Genomic DNA, 20,656 nt, shown 5'->3' on the forward strand with positions numbered 1-20,656 from the left:
TACAGCTCAATGACTCTATGACCCAGTACAGAAAGTAGTGTAGTGCTGCTCTTCTTTTTCATTCTTTCATGGGATGAGGGTGTCGCTGGCCAGGCAGCATTTATTGCCCATCCCTAATTGCCCAGAGGGCAGTTCGGAGTCAACCACATTGCTGTGGGTCTGGAGTCACATGGAGACCAGACCAGGTAAGGATGGCAGTTTCCTTCCCTAAAGGACATAAAGGTGATAAAGTAACTGTTAGATAGTTCCAATTAGATTGCCCTGGTGGGATCTGAAGCTGGCTCTCCAGAATATTAGCTGAATGTAGTTATCAGTAGTCCACCGCCTCCACAAGGCCTAGACAGTGACTCCTGTCCATCGAGGCACAAGGAGAGAGCAGGGTGTGAAAGGTAACAGCACTGCAGCAGCGCCTGGCTCCTCCGGGACAGGGGGCGCTGCGGCCGGAGGATCAGGGCCCGGAATATCCTGCCTCCAGCTCCCGCTCCTCGACACTCGCTGAACCGGAAGCAGTTGTGTCGGCAACATGGCGGCGCTGAGGGCCCTGGGAAGCGCCGGAAAGGTCCGATTAAAAATTTACCTCCAGGCTGCGGCCTAGAGCCCGGAGACGGACTGAACCCGTCCCGATGAATCAGATAGAGACAGAGGGAGAGGGAGAGGGGATTCGGGAGTGAGTTCGTAACGATGGGCTCGGGACAGAGAGGTCACCCCCACCCCACCCCCCACCCTCTCCCCCACCCCCCACCCTCTCCCCCACCCCCACCCTCCTCCTCCTCCCCTCCCCCTCCCTCCCCCTCCCCCCCCCCCTCCTCCCCTCCCCCCCCCACCCCCTCCCCCCCCACCCACCCCCCCTCCCCCCACCCCCCACCCACTCCCCCTCCCCCCCCCCACCCCCCCTCCCCCCCCCACCCACCCCCACCCTCCTCCCCCACCCAACCCCACCCTCCTCCCCCACCCACCCACACCCTCCTCTCCCACCCACCCACACCCTCCTCTCCCACCCACCCACACCCTCCTCCCCCACCCACCCACACCCTCCTCTCCCACCCACCCACACCCTCCTCCCCCACCCACCCACACCCTCCTCTCCCACCCACCCACACCCTCCTCTCCCACCCACCCACACCCTCCTCTCCCACCCACCCACACCCTCCTCCCCCACCCACCCCCACCCTCCTCCCCCACCCACCCCCACCCTCCTCCCCCACCCACCCACACCCTCCTCCCCCACCCACCCACACCCTCCTCCCCCACCCACCCACACCCTCCTCCCCCACCCACCCACACCCTCCTCCCCCACCCACCCCCACCCTCCCCCCCCACACCCTCCTCCTCCCCCCCCACACCCTCCTCCTCCCCCCCCACACCCTCCTCCTCCCCCCCCACACCCTCCTCCTCCCCCCCCACACACACACACCGTCTCCCCCCACCCTCTCCCCCACCCCCTGTCTCCCCCCACTGCCCGTCTCCCCCCACTCCCCATTCTCTCTCCCTGCTCCCCCCACCCCACACCCCCGCCTTGTCCCTTTTCCTGCCCCACAACAGTTTGTCCCTCTTCCCCCCCCAAAGTTTGTTCCTGTTCTGCGCTCCCCCCCCCCCGTTTGCCTCTCTCCCTCACCTTCTGTAGATACTGATCTGTTTCTTTCTTTCAGAATTTCAGTTTTGCCCTGAATGTTGTCTGCTCGAGAACTCTGGCAACTAGCTCCTTACTGAGCTCCTCATCGCAGACCCAGGTAAAGGCACTGCCCGCGAGCTCCAAGCCCTCACAACTCTTCACTGTTTTTTGGTGCACTTGGCAGACAGTGAGCATTTTGTCTCAAAGAATACATTGTTTACATGACAGCCTTTGATATGTTCTCATCAAAGATCCTGTGGGGTAGACGGCCCCAAGGATTTTCTTTGTTCCCAATCCCTTCTTGCTATTATAGCAGAACAGTCTTAGACAGAGATAATGGGAACTGCAGATGCTGGAGATTCCAAGATAATAAAATGTGAGGCTGGATGAACACAGCAGCCTGAGCCCTGCCGAATCTTCACCATCCCCCCAGACCTCCCACTGACTGAGGACGAACGGTCAGTCCTGAGCAAGGGGCTCACCTTTGTCCCCCTACAACCACACATCAACGAATACCAGTCACGGTCGGACATAGAGCAGTTTTTCCGCCGTCTTCGCCTCCATGCCTACTTCTTCAACCGGGAACCCAACCCTCCTTCCACTGACCCCTTCACCCGCTTCCAACACAAGTCCTCCTCCTGGACACCACCCCCAGGCCTCCTACCCTCCCTCGACCTCTTCATCTCCAACTGCCGTCGAGACATTAACCGCCTCAACCTCTCCACCCCTCTCACCCACTCCAACCTCTCCCCCGCAGAACGGGCAGCCCTCCGCTCCCTCCGCTCCAACCCCAACCTCACCATCAAACCCGCAGACAAGGGTGGCGCAGTGGTAGTATGGCGCACTGACCTCTACATCGCCGAGGCCAGACGCCAACTCTCCGACACCACCTCCTACCGCCTCCTCGATCATGACCCCACACCCGAGCACCAAACCATCATCTCCAACACCATTCATGACCTCATCACCTCAGGGGACCTCCCACCCACAGCCTCCAACCTCATTGTTCCCCAACCCCGCACGGCCCGTTTCTATCTCCTTCCCAAAATCCACAAACCTGCCTGCCCTGGTCGACCCATCGTCTCAGCCTGCTCCTGCCCCACCGAACTCATCTCCACCTATCTGGACTCCATTTTCTCCCCTTTGGTCCAGGAACTCCCCACCTATGTCCGTGACACCACCCACGCCCTCCACCTCCTCCAGAACTTCCAATTCCCTGGCCCCCAACACCTCATATTCACCATGGACGTCCAGTCCCTGTACACCTGCATTCCGCATGGAGATGGCCTCAAGGCCCTCCGCTTCTTCCTGTCCCGCAGGCCCGACCAGGCCCCCTCCACCGACACTCTCATCCGCCTAGCGGAACTCGTCCTCACACTCAACAACTTCTCTTTTGACTCCTCCCACTTCCTACAGACTAAGGGGGTGGCCATGGGCACCCGCATGGGCCCCAGCTATGCCTGCCTCTTTGTAGGTTACGTGGAACAGTCCATCTTCCGCACCTACACAGGCCCCAAACCCCACCTCTTCCTCCGGTACATTGATGACTGTATCGGCGCCGCCTCTTGCTCCCCAGAGGAGCTCGAACAGTTCATCCACTTCACCAACACCTTCCACCCCAACCTTCAGTTCACCTGGGCCATCTCCAGCACATCCCTCACCTTCCTGGACCTCTCAGTCTCCATCTCAGGCAACCAGCTTGTAACTGATGTCCATTTCAAGCCCACCGACTCCCACAGCTACCTAGAATACACCTCCTCCCACCCACCCTCCTGCAAAAATTCCATCCCCTATTCCCAATTCCTCCGCCTCCGCCGCATCTGCTCCCACGATAAGACATTCCACTCCCGCACATCCCAGATGTCCAAGTTCTTTAAGGACCGCAACTTCCCCCCCACGGTGATTGAGAACGCCCTTGACCGCGTCTCCCGCATTTCCCGCGACACATCCCTCACACCCCGCCCCCGCCACAACCGCCCCAAGAGGATCCCCCTCGTTCTCACACACCACCCTACCAACCTCCGGATACAACGCATTATCCTCCGACACTTCCGCCATTTACAATCCGACCCCACCACCCAAGACATTTTTCCATCCCCACCCCTGTCTGCTTTCCGGAGAGACCACTCTCTCCGTGACTCCCTTGTTCGCTCCACACTGCCCTCCAACCCCACCACACCCGGCACCTTCCCCTGCAACCGCAGGAAATGCTACACTTGTCCCCACACCTCCTCCCTCACCCCCATCCCAGGCCCCAAGATGACATTCCACATTAAGCAGAGGTTCACCTGCACATCTGCCAATGTGGTATACTGCATCCACTGTACCCGGTGCGGCTTTCTCTACATTGGGGAAACCAAGCGGAGGCTTGGGGACCGCTTTGCAGAACACCTCCGCTCAGTTCGCAACAAACAACTGCACCTCCCAGTCGCAAACCATTTCCACTCCCCCTCCCATTCTCTTGATGACATGTCCATCATGGGCCTCCTGCACTGCCACAATGATGCCACCCGAAGGTTGCAGGAACAGCAACTCATATTCCGCCTGGGAACCCTGCAGGCTAATGGTATCAATGTGGACTTCACCAGCTTCAAAATCTCCCCTTCCCCAACTGCATCCCTAAACCAGCCCAGTTCATCCCCTCCCCCCACTGCACCACACAACCAGCCCAGCTCTTCCCCCCCACCCACTGCATCCCAAAACCAGTCCAACCTGTCTCTGCCTCCCTAACCGGTTCTTCCTCTCACCCATCCCTTCCTCCCACCCCAAGCCGCACCCCCAGCTACCTACTAACCTCATCCCACCTCCTTGACCTGTCCGTCTTCCCTGGACTGACCTATCCCCTCCCTACCTCCCCACCCACACCTTCTCCACCTATCTTCTTCACTCTCCATCTTCGGTCCGCCTCCCCCTCTCTCCCTATTTATTCCAGTTCCCTCCCCCCATCCCCCTCTCTGATGAAGGGTCTAGGCCCGAAACGTCAGCTTTTGTGCTCCTGAGATGCTGCTTGGCCTGCTGTGTTCATCCAGCCTCACATTTTATAGTCTTAGACAGAGGTGTTTTACAAGCTGAGCCTTTGCCACGGCTATCCCAAGCATTAGTGTGTCCCCCAGCACTTAGTTCTTTATCTTCGAACGTCTCAGTCCACTGTGCGAATGTCCGATGGAGCGAGACTTGGTGAAATGTTTTCACCAGGAGCCTGCAGGGCACAGGTGGTGAAAAATAAATACACCTTTACCATGTTCACGCACAAATGGTCACAGACAACTTGGAGGAAACTCCTCACATTGGCAGGGTTCTTGGTATGCTGTTTGTGATTCGTGACTGCACGGTTTCTAGTGGACTCTCGATATGCTACAGCGTATGTACATGGAGCATTTGATAGATAAGACCACCAGCCAGAGTACCGCCTGAATGACCACTGGGCCGGATTAAGGCCACTGTTGCTGTCACTTTATATCTTACCGGATCTGAGAGCACCGGGAATCCAATGACTGTATTGGAGAGGGAATGCTGCAGTTTTGGTTTCACTGTGGCTCTGTGCTCCTCTTAAGCTTTTGATAGATATCCCCAGCCCTCTGCACTATATCCCTAGTGTGGAAAAAACAGTCAGAATGCCATTTGCTTCCAAATCCCCTGGGACTGGTTTGACCTCTTCGCAAATGCTGTTCAGTCTGTGAATCAACAGTGGGTCTGAGCAGAAAACAGTGAACACTGCAGCCTGTGCCTGACTCCAGGCTTGATTGGAAAACTTTCCAATTCCCGTTCAGTGACCGAAATGATGCTGCTACTGTTTGTGGCCCCTAAGTTCTCACCTCAGTTGCCTCATCTCGAAAAAACTCAGCAGCAAGTACAGAGTTAGTGGTTTGTTTAAACTGTCTCAGATCTGAAATAGAGGGACAGGGAGGCTGTGCTGGAGGGGGTTTAATCTTGTCCAAACCTGTGCTAAGGATCTGCTGATCTTTAATATGTCAAGCCCTGAGAAGTTCATAGTTTCCAACTTCAGCTGGGAGTTGCAGATAATTCTGTTCTTCAGCAGCCCAGCCCTTTTCATTCCCCCTACCCTCCAATTGCATCGTCCCTGTGTTAATGGCATCTCTCTATTTCTCTCGCAGTTCTATTCTCCAGCTGCAGAGAGACCTGATGGCGATTTCAAGGTGACGATGATTCCCGGGGATGGTGTTGGTCCCGAGTTAATGCACGTTGTCAAAGAGGTGTTTAAGGTAATGACTCGCTGGCATGGGGTGATCACACAGGGCCTGGGTTGGGGCAAGAGATGACTGAAAGTTCAAGGGGGAAAGGTTATGGCCCAGAGGGCATATGGGATAGCTGTGGGTCAGAGCTGTGGAGAGAGAATGTCAGCTTTGCAGGGGGATGAGTGTGGAAGGGTCAGGACGCCGGTGAGGGCTCTATGCTTACAGTGATGTCTGTTCTCACAGGCTGCAGATGTGCCAGTTCAGTTTGACGAGCATCATGTGAGTGAAGTTCAGAACATGGCCTCAGAGGAGAAACTGGACGAAGTCCTTAACTCCATGAAATCGAACAGAGTTGCAATTAAAGGTACGAGATGGTGGGGAATGCAAGGGGAGGGGATCACAGAAAACTATCTTTCCTTGTCTTTTTTAATAGCTTGTGGAATATCAGACAGTTGGCATTTTTATTAGCCTCCAAGGCTTCATCTTAGTGAGTAGGAGACTCAGTTCTACATCCTGAAACTCCTACCCATCCTCCCTTCTACCAGTGACCAGTACTGACATTCCTATCGATTTGTGCTCCTCCTTATATCGTGCTAAAATAATCAGCCAATCAGCCAAAGAAATAGGCCGTTTGACCCCTCAAGCTTATTCTGTCATTTGATAAGATTGTAGCTGATATGAGTATGACCTGAAGTCCACTTTACTGACTGTCCTTGCCCACTCCCTGAGAATTCTTGACTCCATCATAGATTGTGAATCTGTCTGATTCACCTTTAGAAATACTCAATGCCCCAGTCTCCATTGCTGTTGGTGGAAGACAATTCAATAGACTGATGATTTTCTGAGAGAATAGGTTCGTCTGCATTCCCACCTTAAATGGGAGATCATTTATTTTGAAACTGTTCTTGACCCCCTTGTAAGGGGAAAGATCCTTTCAATATTTAACTGTTTACACTATCTTCAGTCACATTATCTCTCGTTTTTCTAAACTCCAACGGGAATCATAGAATCCCCACAGCGCAGAAAGAGGCCATTTGACTCATCAAGCTTGCACCAAAACTCCAAACAGCATCCCACTCAGACTCATCTCCCTCGGACTTCGCGCTACTTTCCTCTCCTCACCCCACTTCTTATCTCTCTGTATTTGCAGGGAAGATCTACACTCCGATGGAATACAAGGGCGAATTGTCATCCTACGAGATGAAGCTGAGGTAGGGCCTGAGCTGTCCTCTGTTCAGAATCAGGAGTGTGCTTTCTCTTAGTCTGACATCACTTCCTCTGTGTGACCATTCTCAAGAGATTTGACAGTGGATTCAGGTGGTGGGTTGGATGGAGTGAGGTTAGGGTGGCACAGTGGCTCAGTGGTTAGCACTGCAGCCTCACAGGGCCAGGGACCCGGGTTCGATTCCAGCCTCAGGGGCCTGTCTGTGTGGAGCTTGCACATTCTCCCCATGTCTATTTAGGTTTCCTCCCACGCTCTAAAAGATGTGCAGGCTCGGTGGATTGGCCATGCAAAATTGCCCATAGTGTTCAGGGGTGTGTGGGTTAGAGGGGGATGGGTGTGGGTGGGATGCTGCAAGGGCTGGTATGGACTTGTTGGGCCGAAGGGCCTGTTTCCACACTGTAGAGAATCTAATCAAAAAGATGCGATAGAGAGAAAGACAGAGAAGCGGAATCATTGAGAAAAGTTATATTGCTTAAAAAAAAACCCAAAAATTATGTCCTCAAAGAAGATGATTGAGCCCATTGTCCATACCAGCTCAAAAAAAATCATTTTAATTTCCAGATATTGGTCTGTAGCTCTGTAGGTTGTGGCAGTTCAGGTGAATATCCAAGTGCCTGTCAACTGTGTTGAGAGATTCTCCCTTTCTCACCCTTTGGGAAAGTGAATTCCAGACCCCCAGTACCTCTCGGTGAAATATTTTGCCTCAATCCTCCTCTATTTTTTTTCTCAGTTATGTTAAGTGTGTGATTCTAACACCCTTGTCCCTGACAGCTTGGGGTCGATGTTGCTATTATTCCAAGCGTGATACGGAGACCCAGCTGTAAAGCTGTGCTACCTGGTGGATACAGTCTGCCTCAGCCCATTTTAGATTCAAATTGCAACTTATTTTGTTAAAATCTGTGTAAGTTACATCACATTTGTCTCATCAACCCTCCCTCCCTCCACAATTCCACTCCAGTTAGTCAGACATCATATTCCCTTCAATCCCTGCTGACTGTTTTCGATTAATCCTTGTCTTTCCACAGTAAGATTTTTCCTGTCTGTCAGAATTTTTCCCTCAATGAGGTTATGCTGTAGGGCTAGCAATTACTGGGTCCCTTGGGTGACGTCAGCTACCAACACCCATAGCTAGAGAGAATTGAGAAATCATGTTCAGAGCTACAAGTATTCCTGCCTTTCATAGTTTTGGATACATTTCACCTGGGTCTGGTAATTTATCCATTTAAATTCCTTAACATCTCCCTCTGCCTGGTTTGTGCCTTTCTATATTTCACACAACTTTTCTCTGCCAGTAACTGCTTTATTCCCCTCTTATGTGAAACGGACACAGCTCGCCTGTAGTTTCACACACCAGCAGTATTTCTGCTGGAACGCAACTGGAAGGTTCTCTCATGCAGTCCAGTGTCTCTCTATGTTGTGTGTCCACGCAACAATGTTTAAATGAGCCCCACGTTTATATAAATCGCCCATGCAGTGCAATCAAAACTTTGCTGCAGCTCCTGCTCAGTTAACTCGGCCACATTAGCGGCATTTAAACAGTCCTTGGATAAGCATATGGATAATGATGGGGTAGTGTAGGGGGAGGGGCTTAGATTAGGTCACAGGTTGGCGCAACATCGAGGGCCAAAGGGCCTGTTCTGCACTGTATTGTTCTATGTTCTGTGCCCTGCCACCTACTGGGAAATGTTAGGAACAATTGAACCTGCGCTCTGGTCCCTGATGGAAGGAAGCATAGCTTCTCCTGTTCACATGGTGAGCAGGGAGATGTTTCATTCCAACTTTGTGCAACAGAAGTTTCTTTTCATGGAAAAAGGGCCTAGTGTGCAGAATTCCTATAGGGAATCTAATAGCTTCATTTGTACATTATGAGACTCTTAATGATTTTGAGCCCCACGTCCGTTCTTAATTGTTTTATTGTGCTTACCTTTTAATGATCTTGACCAACATCTAAACTATAATTTTAGCTCTCCCCAAATTCAGCAGCTGACTGTACTGTCTGTAGAAAATGCACTTTAAACCTGAAGAAAAAGTCAATTAAATCAAGCAAAGTAATGCAGATGCTGGAGATATGAAATAAAATGAGAAACGCATGATAACCGAAATAGGTTCAACAGCATCAGTGGAGGGAAAACAGTTAACACTTCGAGTACGATGACTTTTCTCTGGAAATAAAAGTTGTGTTTTCTATGTTGTTGACGAAAGGGGAAGGGTGTAAATGGAAGACATGATGAGAGTCTGCAGGGTAAATGCATAAAGGGAGTGCTGGTGACAAAGAGGAGGGATATTTATGTCAAAAAATGGCAGGTGTGAGCTGTACTGAGAGCAACCCCATTCTGTGGAAGTGAGTTTCGTTAAACACCTTATCAGACACTAGGGGGAAAATAGAAAACAATAAGCATGAACAAGCTGAAAGATTTAAACTGGAATCCTACTGGAGCCAGGAACTGAACCTTTCAAAGTGCACATTTCTGCCAAAGAGATGTGGCGTGAATTAAACCATCACTTTCCTGTTCTGAACAAGTGTCATTTTGGACACAGAGTTAACTGTTTCTCTCTCCACAGATGCTGCCAGTGTCTCCAGCAGTTTAGTTTCTGTTCAGTCTCGGCTCTGTTCAGTTGCGATATCTCCGATCTGTAAAAATCCTGTTTCTGCTAGAGTTGATCCCAATGTCCAAGGAATCGAAGGCCCTCTTTCACTACCTGACCAATCACCCTTTTGTCTGCTTGCTTTTCTGCTCAGCACAGTAGTATGTGGCTCTAGTTTAATCCTGATATTACTTCTTTTAAGGACCTGCTTGTTAATTTCTGCCCGAGCTCTCCAAAACTCTGAGCAGTACCTTGCCCCACTTGGTACCCATGTTGTCGGTATCGATGTGAACTGCGGGCTGCCTCTCAGGGCATCCTGCAGCTACTTATTCATGTCTTTGACCAAATCTGAACTGCAGCTACTGCTCCGACTGATTGAGTGCGCTGGGCATTCTGTCTGTTTCTGGGCTCTGCAGAGCTCCGTGCTGTCTGACAGAACTTACAGACTGATGAGGTGAGTAGGGACAGGCTGCGGATGGGAGCCTGACAGGTGTGATAGTCATAGCCACTTTTTTGGTGCTGGTTAAGTGCTGGGGTTGGAGAGGAGACCGTTCAGCCCTTTGGCCTGATTCTGTCCCTGTTTCTCCCCAGAAAGAAACTCGACTTGTTTGCCAACGTGGTCCATGTTAACAGCTTACCAGGTTATTCAACACGCCACAACAACTTAGACCTGGTGATCATCCGCGAGCAGACGGAGGGAGAGTACAGCTCACTGGAATATGAGGTAAAGAGGATCGAGCACTGACTCGCAGGCTCCTCACATTGCCACATTCACCTGTCACTGCATCCAGTGCTGGCTTGGATTCAGCTTCCCATCCTGACTCTCCCTTTTCTCTCGGTGGTTAGAGCGCTCAAGGGGTCATTGAGTGTCTGAAGATCATCACCCGGGAGAAATCCCGCCGGATTGCCAAATTTGCCTTTGATTATGCCACAAAGAAGGGTCGCTCAAAGGTCACAGCTGTGCACAAGGCCAACATTATGTGAGTTTTATTGACCACAGACCACCCCCCCGCAACCAGCACCCCCCGTCAGCCCCGCCCTCCCGCTCGCCCCGTGCACGGCCCCCTCCCGCTCGGAACGTGCGCAGGCCCCCTCCCGCCCTCCCGCTCGCCCCGTGCGCGGGCACCCTCCCACCCTCCCACTCGTCCCGTGCGCAGGACCCCTCCCGCCCTCCCACTCGCCCCGTGCGCGGGCCCCCTCCTGCTCTCCCCGTGCGCAGGACCCCTCCCGCCCTCCCGCTCGCCCCGTGCGCGGGCTCTCTCCCTCCCGCTCGCCCCGTCTCCTACCTGTGCCCTCTGGCTGGGTTTTGCAGTGTGTTTGGTTGGGTATTGTGCCCCTGTCCCTGATGACTTGTGTTGCTGGTTATCATTGACAGGAAGCTGGGGGATGGCCTCTTCCTGCAGTGCTGTAAGGAAATGGCTGAACTCTATCCCAAGATCAAATACGAGTCTGTGATTATCGACAACTGCTGCATGCAGGTAACTAGGGCTGTCTCGGTGGGTGGGCAGGGTTATGGGGGAGGCGTACTTGGGGGCAAGGGAACAGGGAACCGTGCAGGCTGTCGTGGTCACAGAGCACCCGGGGTCAGGGTCATGGGGTGGTATTGAGGTCAAGGTCACAGGGTGGCATGGGGGTCAGGTCATGGGTCAGTGGGTTTGGGGGATGTTTATAGGGTGATGGGGACTCCTGGCTTGGTTGGCTCTGGGCCCTGTGGGTACCAGGGATCTGGGTTTGGGTGGGTTTCTGGGGACCTGGGGCTGTTTGCAGGCTGCGGCCTGTGATTGTGCAAGGCTCGGGGCTTGTTGCCCTGTACTTTGCAACCCCCTGCACATCCCATCACTCAGTCACATTTCACACCCTGGCTTATCTCTGAACCTGACTCTGATTGATCAGCACTGACTGTCTGACCCAACAGCTCGTGTCCAATCCATATCAGTATGATGTTCTGGTAATGCCGAATCTCTACGGAAACATCATCGACAACTTGGCAGCTGGTCTGGTCGGAGGAGCTGGGGTGGTCCCAGGAGAGAGCTTCAGTGCTGAGTATGCAGTCTTTGAAACGGTAAAGGAATAGTCTGAATTTTTTCTTATTCAGTTGGGGCAGTGTGTTTGGTTGGGTATTGTGCCCCTGTCCCTGATGACTTGTGTTGCTGGTTATCATTGACAGGAAGCTGGGGTGATGGGACCCTGGGGGGATCAACGAGTGAGGTCGAGGGCCATTTGAGCATCGTGGATCCCTCACTGACCTTCTGCTCTGTGGGACCGGTGGGTCCCTCACTGACCTTCCGCTCTGTGGGACCGGTGGTTTGGATGATATCTGGCTACTTCTCACTTTGTTGTTTTATTTCAGGGAGCTCGACACCCGTTCTCACAGGCGATGGGCAGGAACATTGCTAACCCCACTGCCATGTTACTGAGCTCTGCCAATATGCTGAGGCACCTGAAGTAAGTGACACTGTTCCTGTATCTTGCTGCTCCACCCTCTGTTGCCTATTCACTTTGCAGATTGAAGTTTGGGGACGTCATTACCTGGCCCTCTCCCTGAGTGTAAACGACACTGTGAGCTGCGCTGACCCTTCACAAGGCCACAAATTAGATTAGATTCCCTACAGTGTGGAAACAGGCCCTTCAGCCCAACAAGTCCACACCGCCCCTGGAAGCATCCCCCTATAACCCACACATCCCTGAACACTGTGGCCAATTTAGCATGGCCAATCCACCTAACCCGCACATCTTTGGACTGTGGGAGGAAACCGAAGCACCCGGAGGAAACCCACGCAGACACGGGGAGAATGTGCAGACTCCAGAGAGTCACCTGAGGCTGGAATTTAACCCGGGTCCCTGGTGCTGTGAGGCTGCAGTGCTAACCACTGAGCCACCGTCCCACCCTAAATAAAGATGTTTGCTGATTATCTGCATTCGCTTTCCCCGCTGGCACTCAGTAGTAGTAGCATAGTGCACTGTAGAAATTTACCAAAGATCTTCAGACAGCACCTACTCAACCAGCAACACCTACCACCTAGAGCAAGAAATGGTGCTGGAAACTGCCACGGGGTAGCCACCCCCTATCACCCAAATCCTGTTTCTTCATTAGGGAAGGGAGCTGTGATCTTAATATGCGGAAAATAGAAGTGAACAGCAGTGACAGCCTGATCTTATGGGCAAGGGTGGTTGGACCAAAGGCACTGCGGGACTGCTTCAGGCTGCCCCCGGCCACGTCCCCGCACCCTCCCCCCAAAACTCTCAGCGCACACACGCACGCGCACCCTCTCTCTGTTACTGTGTGGCTCAGTTACAGTGTGTTTATCCTGGTGTGCTCACTGTCATTGTTTTGCAAAATGTTTGAAAATTGTGATCAATGCAAGGCTGAACTCTCTGATTTTGCTACAGCCTAGAATTTCACTCCAACCTGATCTCTGAAGCTGTGAGGAAAGTCATCAAACTAGGCAAGGTAGGCGGGGAGACTGGCCGGGGAGGCAGAAGGTTGGTTTGAGTGTGTATAGGGTGGTGGGGGGATGGGGATAATTGTCAGTTAGCCTGGGGTTTGGGAAAGCAGCTGGACAGGGGGCAGTACTGTGTGTGGGGTTGGAGCTTGGCGTTGTTGTGGATTCTGAGGGGGGGGGGGATTGTGCAGACATTGGTGTTTATGTTCAGGAAGATGTTGGGGTTTTTGGGAGGCAGGTTGTGCACCATTCTTTATCCCCTGACCTTTGGATGATTTATCCACATTTGTTGATTTCATTTCAGTTTGTTTTGTGCTTTACTTTCATTTTCTCCTTTTGATTTCTCCCTCCCTCCCTTCTCCTCTCTCTGTGCCCCCATTGGGATTAGGTTCGGACACAAGATATGGGCGGTTATTCCACCACCAGCGATTTCTTGAAGAGTGTCATCAACAACCTGCATCCTTCTCGGCTCTGCTAGTCTGCATGAAGCTCTGGGCCTCTGTGCTGGGGGTTTGGAAGTAATGCTGTCATTGGACCCCCCGGGGGATCTCCTCTCTTCATTCGCCTCTAAAGGATGAAGGTTACGGGGTTTATTCCCAAGCTCCTGGCTGGATGGAATTGGTAGAGCATTAGTGATGATTCTACCTCAGTATAGAGCAGATGCAGTGACCTGCTGTAGAACTTTGTGTTTAATTTTGAACCCTCTACTTGCCATGTTTTGTGTTTATTACCAGTTCCGTGGCTAGAGGGAGCAGCCACAGGCTTTTCATAATATCCAGGTTCATTAGTAACTACATCATTCACTTTTGCTCTCCATTATTCCTGATTTACAGATTACCTCCCTTGCCTTTGTTTTGTTGAGATTGGTTTATATTTTTTAAAGGTATTTAGTTTGTCTCAGCCCAGGATGGAGAAACAATGTGTGAACTAATGGGAATCATGATGGAAGCAAATGTCACAAACAGATCAGGCCACTCGCTTCTGGGAGAGGCTGACGCTTTTGGCTTCTGAATGATTGACTCTGGATTAACCAAGAGCGTCTCTCAGCAGCAGGCCCAGCTCCCTGAACCCACACAGCTTCTGGTACACCTGTAAAATGCTGCTTTTGAGGGAGTTGTTTCAGTACAAAATAAAACATTCCAGCACTTTGTCAACTTCACATCCACATTCCTGTGTTTCCTGTGCATTCATTTCCTGGGTCCAAAGCATTGCGGAATCAGCCTCTTCCCCAATCCCAGAATGTTCCAAAGCGCTTTCTGAGCAATGAAACAGTGGTGCAATCTATCAGGAGGGAAGGCCTGAGCCTTGGATCTTTTTGCTTCTCTTACTGAAAGTTTGGGGGGGGGGTGGGAGGGAGCGGCGGCGGCTTTGGTTGTTCCTGACCTTATGGCAATATCCCAGTGAAGGGGGTGAGCGGAGACCAGAGTGGCACTTTGTGAGACCGGTGGGTGATTTGAAACTTGAGGGAAGAGCAGTAATACTGAAGCTGTAACAAGTTTAAGAGAAATCCTAAAGTTCACAAGCAATTAATTTGACAAAAGGTCACCTGACTGAAATCATTTCATTTCACTCCACAGATGCTGCCTGGCCTGCTGAGCTTTTCCACCAACTTCTGGTTTTGTTTTGTGTGGTCTGCCTGTGAATGTAGAGCAGCCAAATCCGAGCTAGAATTTGAGACATTGCAGTCAAAAGAGGTAAAAGAGACATAGATTAGTTTGCCAAAGGGATGGGAACTTCATCCTGTTTATGATGTTTTCAATGGAGATAGGTCCTCAGAGAGCTGGGTGAGTGATGGTGTTAGTAAAGGATTCTTTCTGTGAGAATGCAAGGAAGGGGTTCTGTTCAGGTAGGATTGCGATTGGAATAGCTCAGTTAATTCCAGAGAGGAGAGGTTTGTCTTACAGAGAGTGACTGAGCACTCTAACCTGTACTCTCTGGAGCTCAGAAGAACGAGAGCTGGTCCAAATGAGGTATAAAAGGTGTTAAAGGTGATTCACAAAGTAGATGTGGAGAGCATCAAAAGAGCAGGAAAGCTGACGTTTTGGGTCTGAACTTGAACATGAGCTTTCCTGCTCTTCTGATGCTGCCTGGCTTGCTGTGTTTCTCCAGCTCCACACCTTGTTATCTCAGACCCCAGCATTAGCAGTTCCTACTCTCTCTGCAGATGTAGAGAGCGTGTTTCCTTGTGGGGCAGTCTAGGAATGAGAGATCATAGTTTCAGGGTAAAGCAGATGTATAACAGGGGTAAGGAGAAGTTAATTCTCAAAGGGTCATGAATCTCTGGAATTCACACGCTCTGAATGCCAGGACATTGAGTAAATTTAAGGAGGAGTTAGACAGATTTTTAATTAGTATTGGGTTGAAGGGTAATGGGGAGTGAGCAGAACAGTGCAGTTGAAGCCTAGGTGATATCAGCCAACATTGTATTGAATAGTGGAACATACCCAATGGCCTACTCCTCCTAGTTCTTATGTTCTAAGGTGAAGAGTTAAGCAGTTGAGGACATGATACAGTTCTTGGTGTGAATTACAGGGCATTCCATGGAGTTGAAATTAAAGGGTGGACCTGCTATCGGAGAAATTGCTGAGAGCAACAGGGGCCTGATTAAATCTTCAGTGTTTGTTCTTTTTGGCTGGGGGTAATGATGCAGACTGTAAGCTAACGATGGGGAAAGGAGTAAGGCAGAGGCTGTGGGTGATATCGGTATCAATAACAGAAGAGAGGGCAGACATTGAGGATGGTCAGATTTTCAGAAGCTAGGGAGAATGTGTAAAATAAGGTTTTCAAAGTTACTCATCTCTGGATTACCCTCAGTGTCATGCAAAAGCAGGAGTAGAAATAGAAAGGTAGCGAAGGTTGAAGCATGGTGCAGGGACAGGGGGCACAGTCTTCAGGTTCTTGGGGCATTGGGACAGGCTCTGAGCAGAATACACTGAGTGAAAATGAATGGCTTGTACCTGAACAGGACTGTGAAAATGTCCTGTGGGAGCAGGGTTTCAGGAGAGCTCAAAGTAACCTGGTGGCTGGTGCAGGAGAATATTGAAGTCAATAAGGGAAATAAGATGCTTAAAGTTAGAATACTGGAGAGGGGAGTGCTTGTCTTTTTGGAAGGTTTGTCAAAGGAGACTTTCTGGGTAGAGCTGAGGATCAAAAAGGGGACAGTTACCCTGTTATGACAAGGTGTAGAGCTGGATGAACACAGCAGGCCAAGCAACATCAGAGGAGCACAAAAGCTGACACTTCAGGCCTAGACCCTTCATCAGAAATGAGGGATGGGGAGAGAACATAGAACATAGAAAAGTACAGCACAGTACAGGCCCTTCGGCCCACGATGTTGTGCCACGGAATAATCCTAATCCAAAAATAAAATAACTTAACCTACATTCCCCTCAATTCACTGCTGTCCATGTGCATGTCCAGCAGTCGCTTAAATGTCACTAATGACTCCGCTTCCATGACTACCACTGGTAAACTATTCCATGCGCTCACAACTCTCTGGGTGAAGAACCTCCCTCTGACGTCTCCTCTATACCTTCCTCCTAACACCTTAAAACTATGACCCCTCGTGGCAGTCACTCCTGCCCTGGTGAAAAGTCTCTGGCTATCGACTCTATCCATGCCTCTCATTACCTTGTACACCTCGATCAGGTCACCTCTCTTCCTCCTCCTCTCCAGAGAGAAAAGTCCGAGCTCAGTCAACCTCTCCTTGTAAGACAAGCCCTCCAGTCCAGGCAGCATCCTGGTAAACCTCCTTTGCACCCTCTCCAAAGCCTCCACATCTTTCCTATAATAGGGCGACCAGAACTGGACACAATATTCCAAGTGTGGTCTCACCAGGGTTTTGTAGAGCTGCGGCATAACCTCGCGGCTCTTAAACTCGATCCCCCTGTTAATGAAAGCCAAAACACCGTATGCTTTCCTAACAACCTTATCCACTTGGGTGGCGACTTTGAGGGAGCTATGCACTTGAACACCAAGATCCCACTGTTCCTCCACACTGCCGAGAATCCTGCCTTTAATTCTATATTCAGCATTTAAGTTCGACCTTCCAAAATGCATCACTTCGCATTTATCCAGGTTGAACTCAATCTGCCATTTCTCAGCCCAGCTCTGCATTCTGTCAATGTCTCGCTGAAGTCTGCAATAGCCCCTAATACTATCATCGGCACCTCCAACCTTTGTGTCATCAGCAAACATACCAACCCACCCCTCAGCCTCCTCATCCAAGTCATTTATAAAAACTACAAAGAGCAGAGGCCCAAGAACAGAGCCCTGTGGGACACCACTCAGCACTGACCTCCAGGCAGAATACTTCCCATCTACAACCACTCTCTGGCTCCTGTCAGCCAACCAATTCTGAATCCAGTCAGCCAAATCACCCTGTATCTCATACCTCCTGACTTTATGCATGAGCCTGCCATGGGGAACCTTATCAAGTGCCTTGCTGAAGCCCATGTACACCACATCCACTGCTCGACCCTCATCAACCTGTCTCGTGACTTCCTCAAAGAACTCAATAAGATTTGTAAGGCATGACCTGCCCCTCACAAAGCCATGCTGACTCCCTTTAATCACGCAATGCTTTTCCAAATAGTCATAAATCCTATCCCTCAGAATTCTTTCCAAAACCTTGCTGGCCACAGACGTAAAACTGACTGGTCTGTAATTTCCAGGGATTTCCCTGTTCCCTTTCTTGAAAAGAGGAACAACATTTGCCTCCCTCCAATCTTCCGGTACAACTCCCGTGGAGAGTGAGGAAGCAAAGATCTTCGCCAGTGGCTTAGTAACCTCCTTTCTCGCTTCCCGGAGCAACCTAGGATAAATCTGGTCTGGCCCTGGGGACTTATCAATCTTAATGTTTGCCAAAATTTCCAGCACATCAACTTCCTCAATCTTGATCTGTTCAAGCCTGTTTTCCTGCTCCTCAAAGTTCTCATTCACAACAAGGTCCCTTTCTTTAGTGAAAACTGAAGCAAAAAACTCGTTTACGGCTTCCCCTATCTGCTCAGGCTCCACACACAAGTTCCCGACGCTATCCCTGATCGGCCCTACCTTCTCCCTGATCATTCTCTTGTTCCTCATGTAAGAGTAAAATGCCTTTGGGTTCTCCCTAATCCTTCCTGTCAAGCCTTTATCGTGCCCCCTCCTGGCCCTCCTCAGTCCACTTTTGAGCTCCTTCCGAGCAAGCCTGTAATCCTCTCAAGCTGTGCTAGACCCTTGCTTCCTCCACCTTACGTACGCTGCCTTCTTCTTTTTGATGAGAAGCACCTCTGTTCCCGTCATCCAAGGCTCCTTAATCTTACCCCTTCTTACCTGTCTCAGAGGAACAAATTTATACATCACTCGCAACAACTGCTCCTTAAACAGCCTCCACATGTCTGCTGTGACCTTTCTGTGGAACAATTGCTCCCAATCCGTACTTCCCAACTCCTGCCTGATAGTGTCATAGTTTCCTTTTCCCCCAGTTAAATATCTTCCCCTGGTAACTGCTCTTTTCCCTCTCCATAACTTCAGAGAATTCTGAAATAAATAGGGAGAGAGGGAGGCGGATCGAAGATGGATAGAGGAGAAGATAGGTGGAGAGGAGACAGACTGGTCAAGGAGGCGGGGATGGAGCCAGTAAAAGTGAGTGTAGGTGGGGAGGTAGGGAGGACACAGGTCAGTCCGGGGAGGACAGACAGGTCAACGGGGCGGGATGAGGTAGTTTGGTCGGAAATGGGTGTGTGGCTTGAGGTGGGAGGAGGGGATAGGTAAGAGGAAGAACAGGTTAGGGAGGCAGGGACGAGTTGGGCTGGTTTTGGGATGTGGTGGGGGAAGGGGAGATTTTGAAGCTGGTGAAGTCCACATTGATACCATTGGGCTGCAGGGTTCCCAAGCGGAATATGAGTTGCTGTCCCTGCAACCTTCGGGTGGCATCATTGTGGCACTGCAGGAGGCCCAGGACGGAAATATCGTCTGAGGAATGGAAGGGGGAGTTAAAATGGTTCCCGACTGGGAGGTGCAGTTGTTTATTGAGAACCGAGCATAGGTGCTCTGCAAAGCGGTCCCCAAGCCTCCGCTTGATTTCCCCAATGTAGAGGAAGCCACACCGGGTACAGCCGATGCACTATACCACATTGGCAGATGTGCAAAGTCATCTTGGGGCCTGGGATCGGGGTGAGGGAGGAGGTGTGGGGGCAAGTGTAGCACTTCCTGCGGTTGCAGGGAAAAGTGCCGGGTGTGGTGGGGCTGGAGCGGAGAAGGGAGTCATGGAGAGAGTGGACCCTCCAGAAGGCAGACAAGGGTGGGGAGGGAAAAATGTCGTCGGTTGTCAGGTCGGATTGCAGATGGCGGAAGTGTCGGAGGCCCTCTGCTTCTTCCTGTCCTGCGGGCCTCATCAGTCCCCCTCCACCGACACCCATATCCGCCTAGCCGAACTTGTCCTCACCCTCAACAACTTCTCTTTCAATTCCTCCCACTTCCTACAGACTAAGGGGGTGGCCATGGGCACCCGCATGGGCCCAAGCTATGCCTGTCTCTTTGTAGGTTACGTGGAACAGTCCCTCTTCTGTACCCACACTGGCCCTAAACCCCATCTCTCCCTCCGTTACATTGATGACTGTATCGGCGCTGCCTCATGCTCCCACGAGGAGCCCGAACAGTTCATCCACTTCACCAACACCTCCACCCCAACCTCAAGTTCACCTGGGCCATCTCTAACACATCCCTCACCTTCCTGAACCTCTCTGTTTCCATCTCGGGCAACCACCTAGAAACCGATATCCATTTCAAGCCCACTGACTCCCACAGCTACCAAGAATACACCTCCTCCCGCCCACCTTCCTGCAAAAGTGCCATCCCCTATTCCCAATTCTCCGCCACCGCCGCATCTGCTCCCAGGATGAGGCATTCCACTCCCGTACCTCTCGGATGTCCTTGTTTTTCAAGGGCCATAACATCCCCCCCTCAGTGGTTGAGAACGCCCTTGACTGTGTCTCCAGCATTTCCTGCAACACATCCCTCACACCCCGCCCCTGCAATAACTGCGAAAAGAGAATCCCCCTCGTCCTCACACACCACCCCACCAACCTCTGGATCCAACACATCATCCTCCGACACTTCCGCCATCTACAATCCGACCTCACCACCCAAGACATTTTTCCATCCCCACCCCTGTCTGCTTTCCGGAGAGACCACTCTCTCCGTGACTCCCTTGTTCGCTCCACACTGCCCTCCAACCCCACCACACCTGGCACCTTCCCCTGCAACCGCAGGAAGTGCTACACTTGCCCCCACACCTCCTCCCTCACCCCCATCCCAGGCCCCAAGATGACTTTCCATATCAAGCAGATGTTCACTTGCACATCTGCCAATGGGGTATACTGTATCCACTGTACCCGGTGTGGCTTCCTCTACATTGGGGAAACCAAGTGGAGGCTTGGGGACCGCTTTACAGAACACCTCCGCTCGGTTCTCAATAAACAACTGCACCTCCCAGTCGCAAACCATTTCAACTCCCCCTCCAATTCTTTAGACGACATGTCCATCATGGGCCTCCTGCAGTGCCACAATGATGCCACCTGAAGGTTGCAGGAACAGCAACTCATATTCCGCC

The 20,656-nt window shown here is 51.5% G+C and overlaps 1 protein-coding gene across 3 annotated transcripts in view; it reads left to right on the plus strand.

Moving 5' to 3' along the window:
• Positions 1 to 453: 453 nt before the first annotated feature.
• Positions 454 to 20,656, plus strand: part of idh3b (isocitrate dehydrogenase (NAD(+)) 3 non-catalytic subunit beta) — a 36,765-nt gene continuing 16,562 nt past the window's right edge. The window contains exons 1-12 of one of the 3 annotated variants that reach the window (XM_059650782.1): positions 454 to 559; positions 1,650 to 1,730; positions 5,728 to 5,835; positions 6,052 to 6,172; positions 6,959 to 7,019; positions 10,211 to 10,343; positions 10,466 to 10,599; positions 10,995 to 11,097; positions 11,535 to 11,681; positions 11,970 to 12,064; positions 13,010 to 13,070; positions 13,451 to 14,221. In XM_059650782.1, coding sequence (XP_059506765.1) covers positions 524 to 559; positions 1,650 to 1,730; positions 5,728 to 5,835; positions 6,052 to 6,172; positions 6,959 to 7,019; positions 10,211 to 10,343; positions 10,466 to 10,599; positions 10,995 to 11,097; positions 11,535 to 11,681; positions 11,970 to 12,064; positions 13,010 to 13,070; positions 13,451 to 13,540 — 1,170 coding nt within the window. In that variant the 5' untranslated portion in view covers positions 454 to 523 and the 3' untranslated portion in view covers positions 13,541 to 14,221. Of the gene's footprint in view, positions 560 to 1,649; positions 1,731 to 5,727; positions 5,836 to 6,051; positions 6,173 to 6,958; positions 7,020 to 10,210; positions 10,344 to 10,465; positions 10,600 to 10,994; positions 11,098 to 11,534; positions 11,682 to 11,969; positions 12,065 to 13,009; positions 13,071 to 13,450; positions 14,222 to 20,656 lie in introns of those variants that run through there. The other 2 variants (XM_059650783.1, XM_059650786.1) reach the window with 2 other exon arrangements.

This window comes from Stegostoma tigrinum, chromosome 1, assembly GCF_030684315.1.
Source record: "Stegostoma tigrinum isolate sSteTig4 chromosome 1, sSteTig4.hap1, whole genome shotgun sequence".
In the NCBI taxonomy this organism is placed as follows: domain Eukaryota; kingdom Metazoa; phylum Chordata; class Chondrichthyes; order Orectolobiformes; family Stegostomatidae; genus Stegostoma; species Stegostoma tigrinum.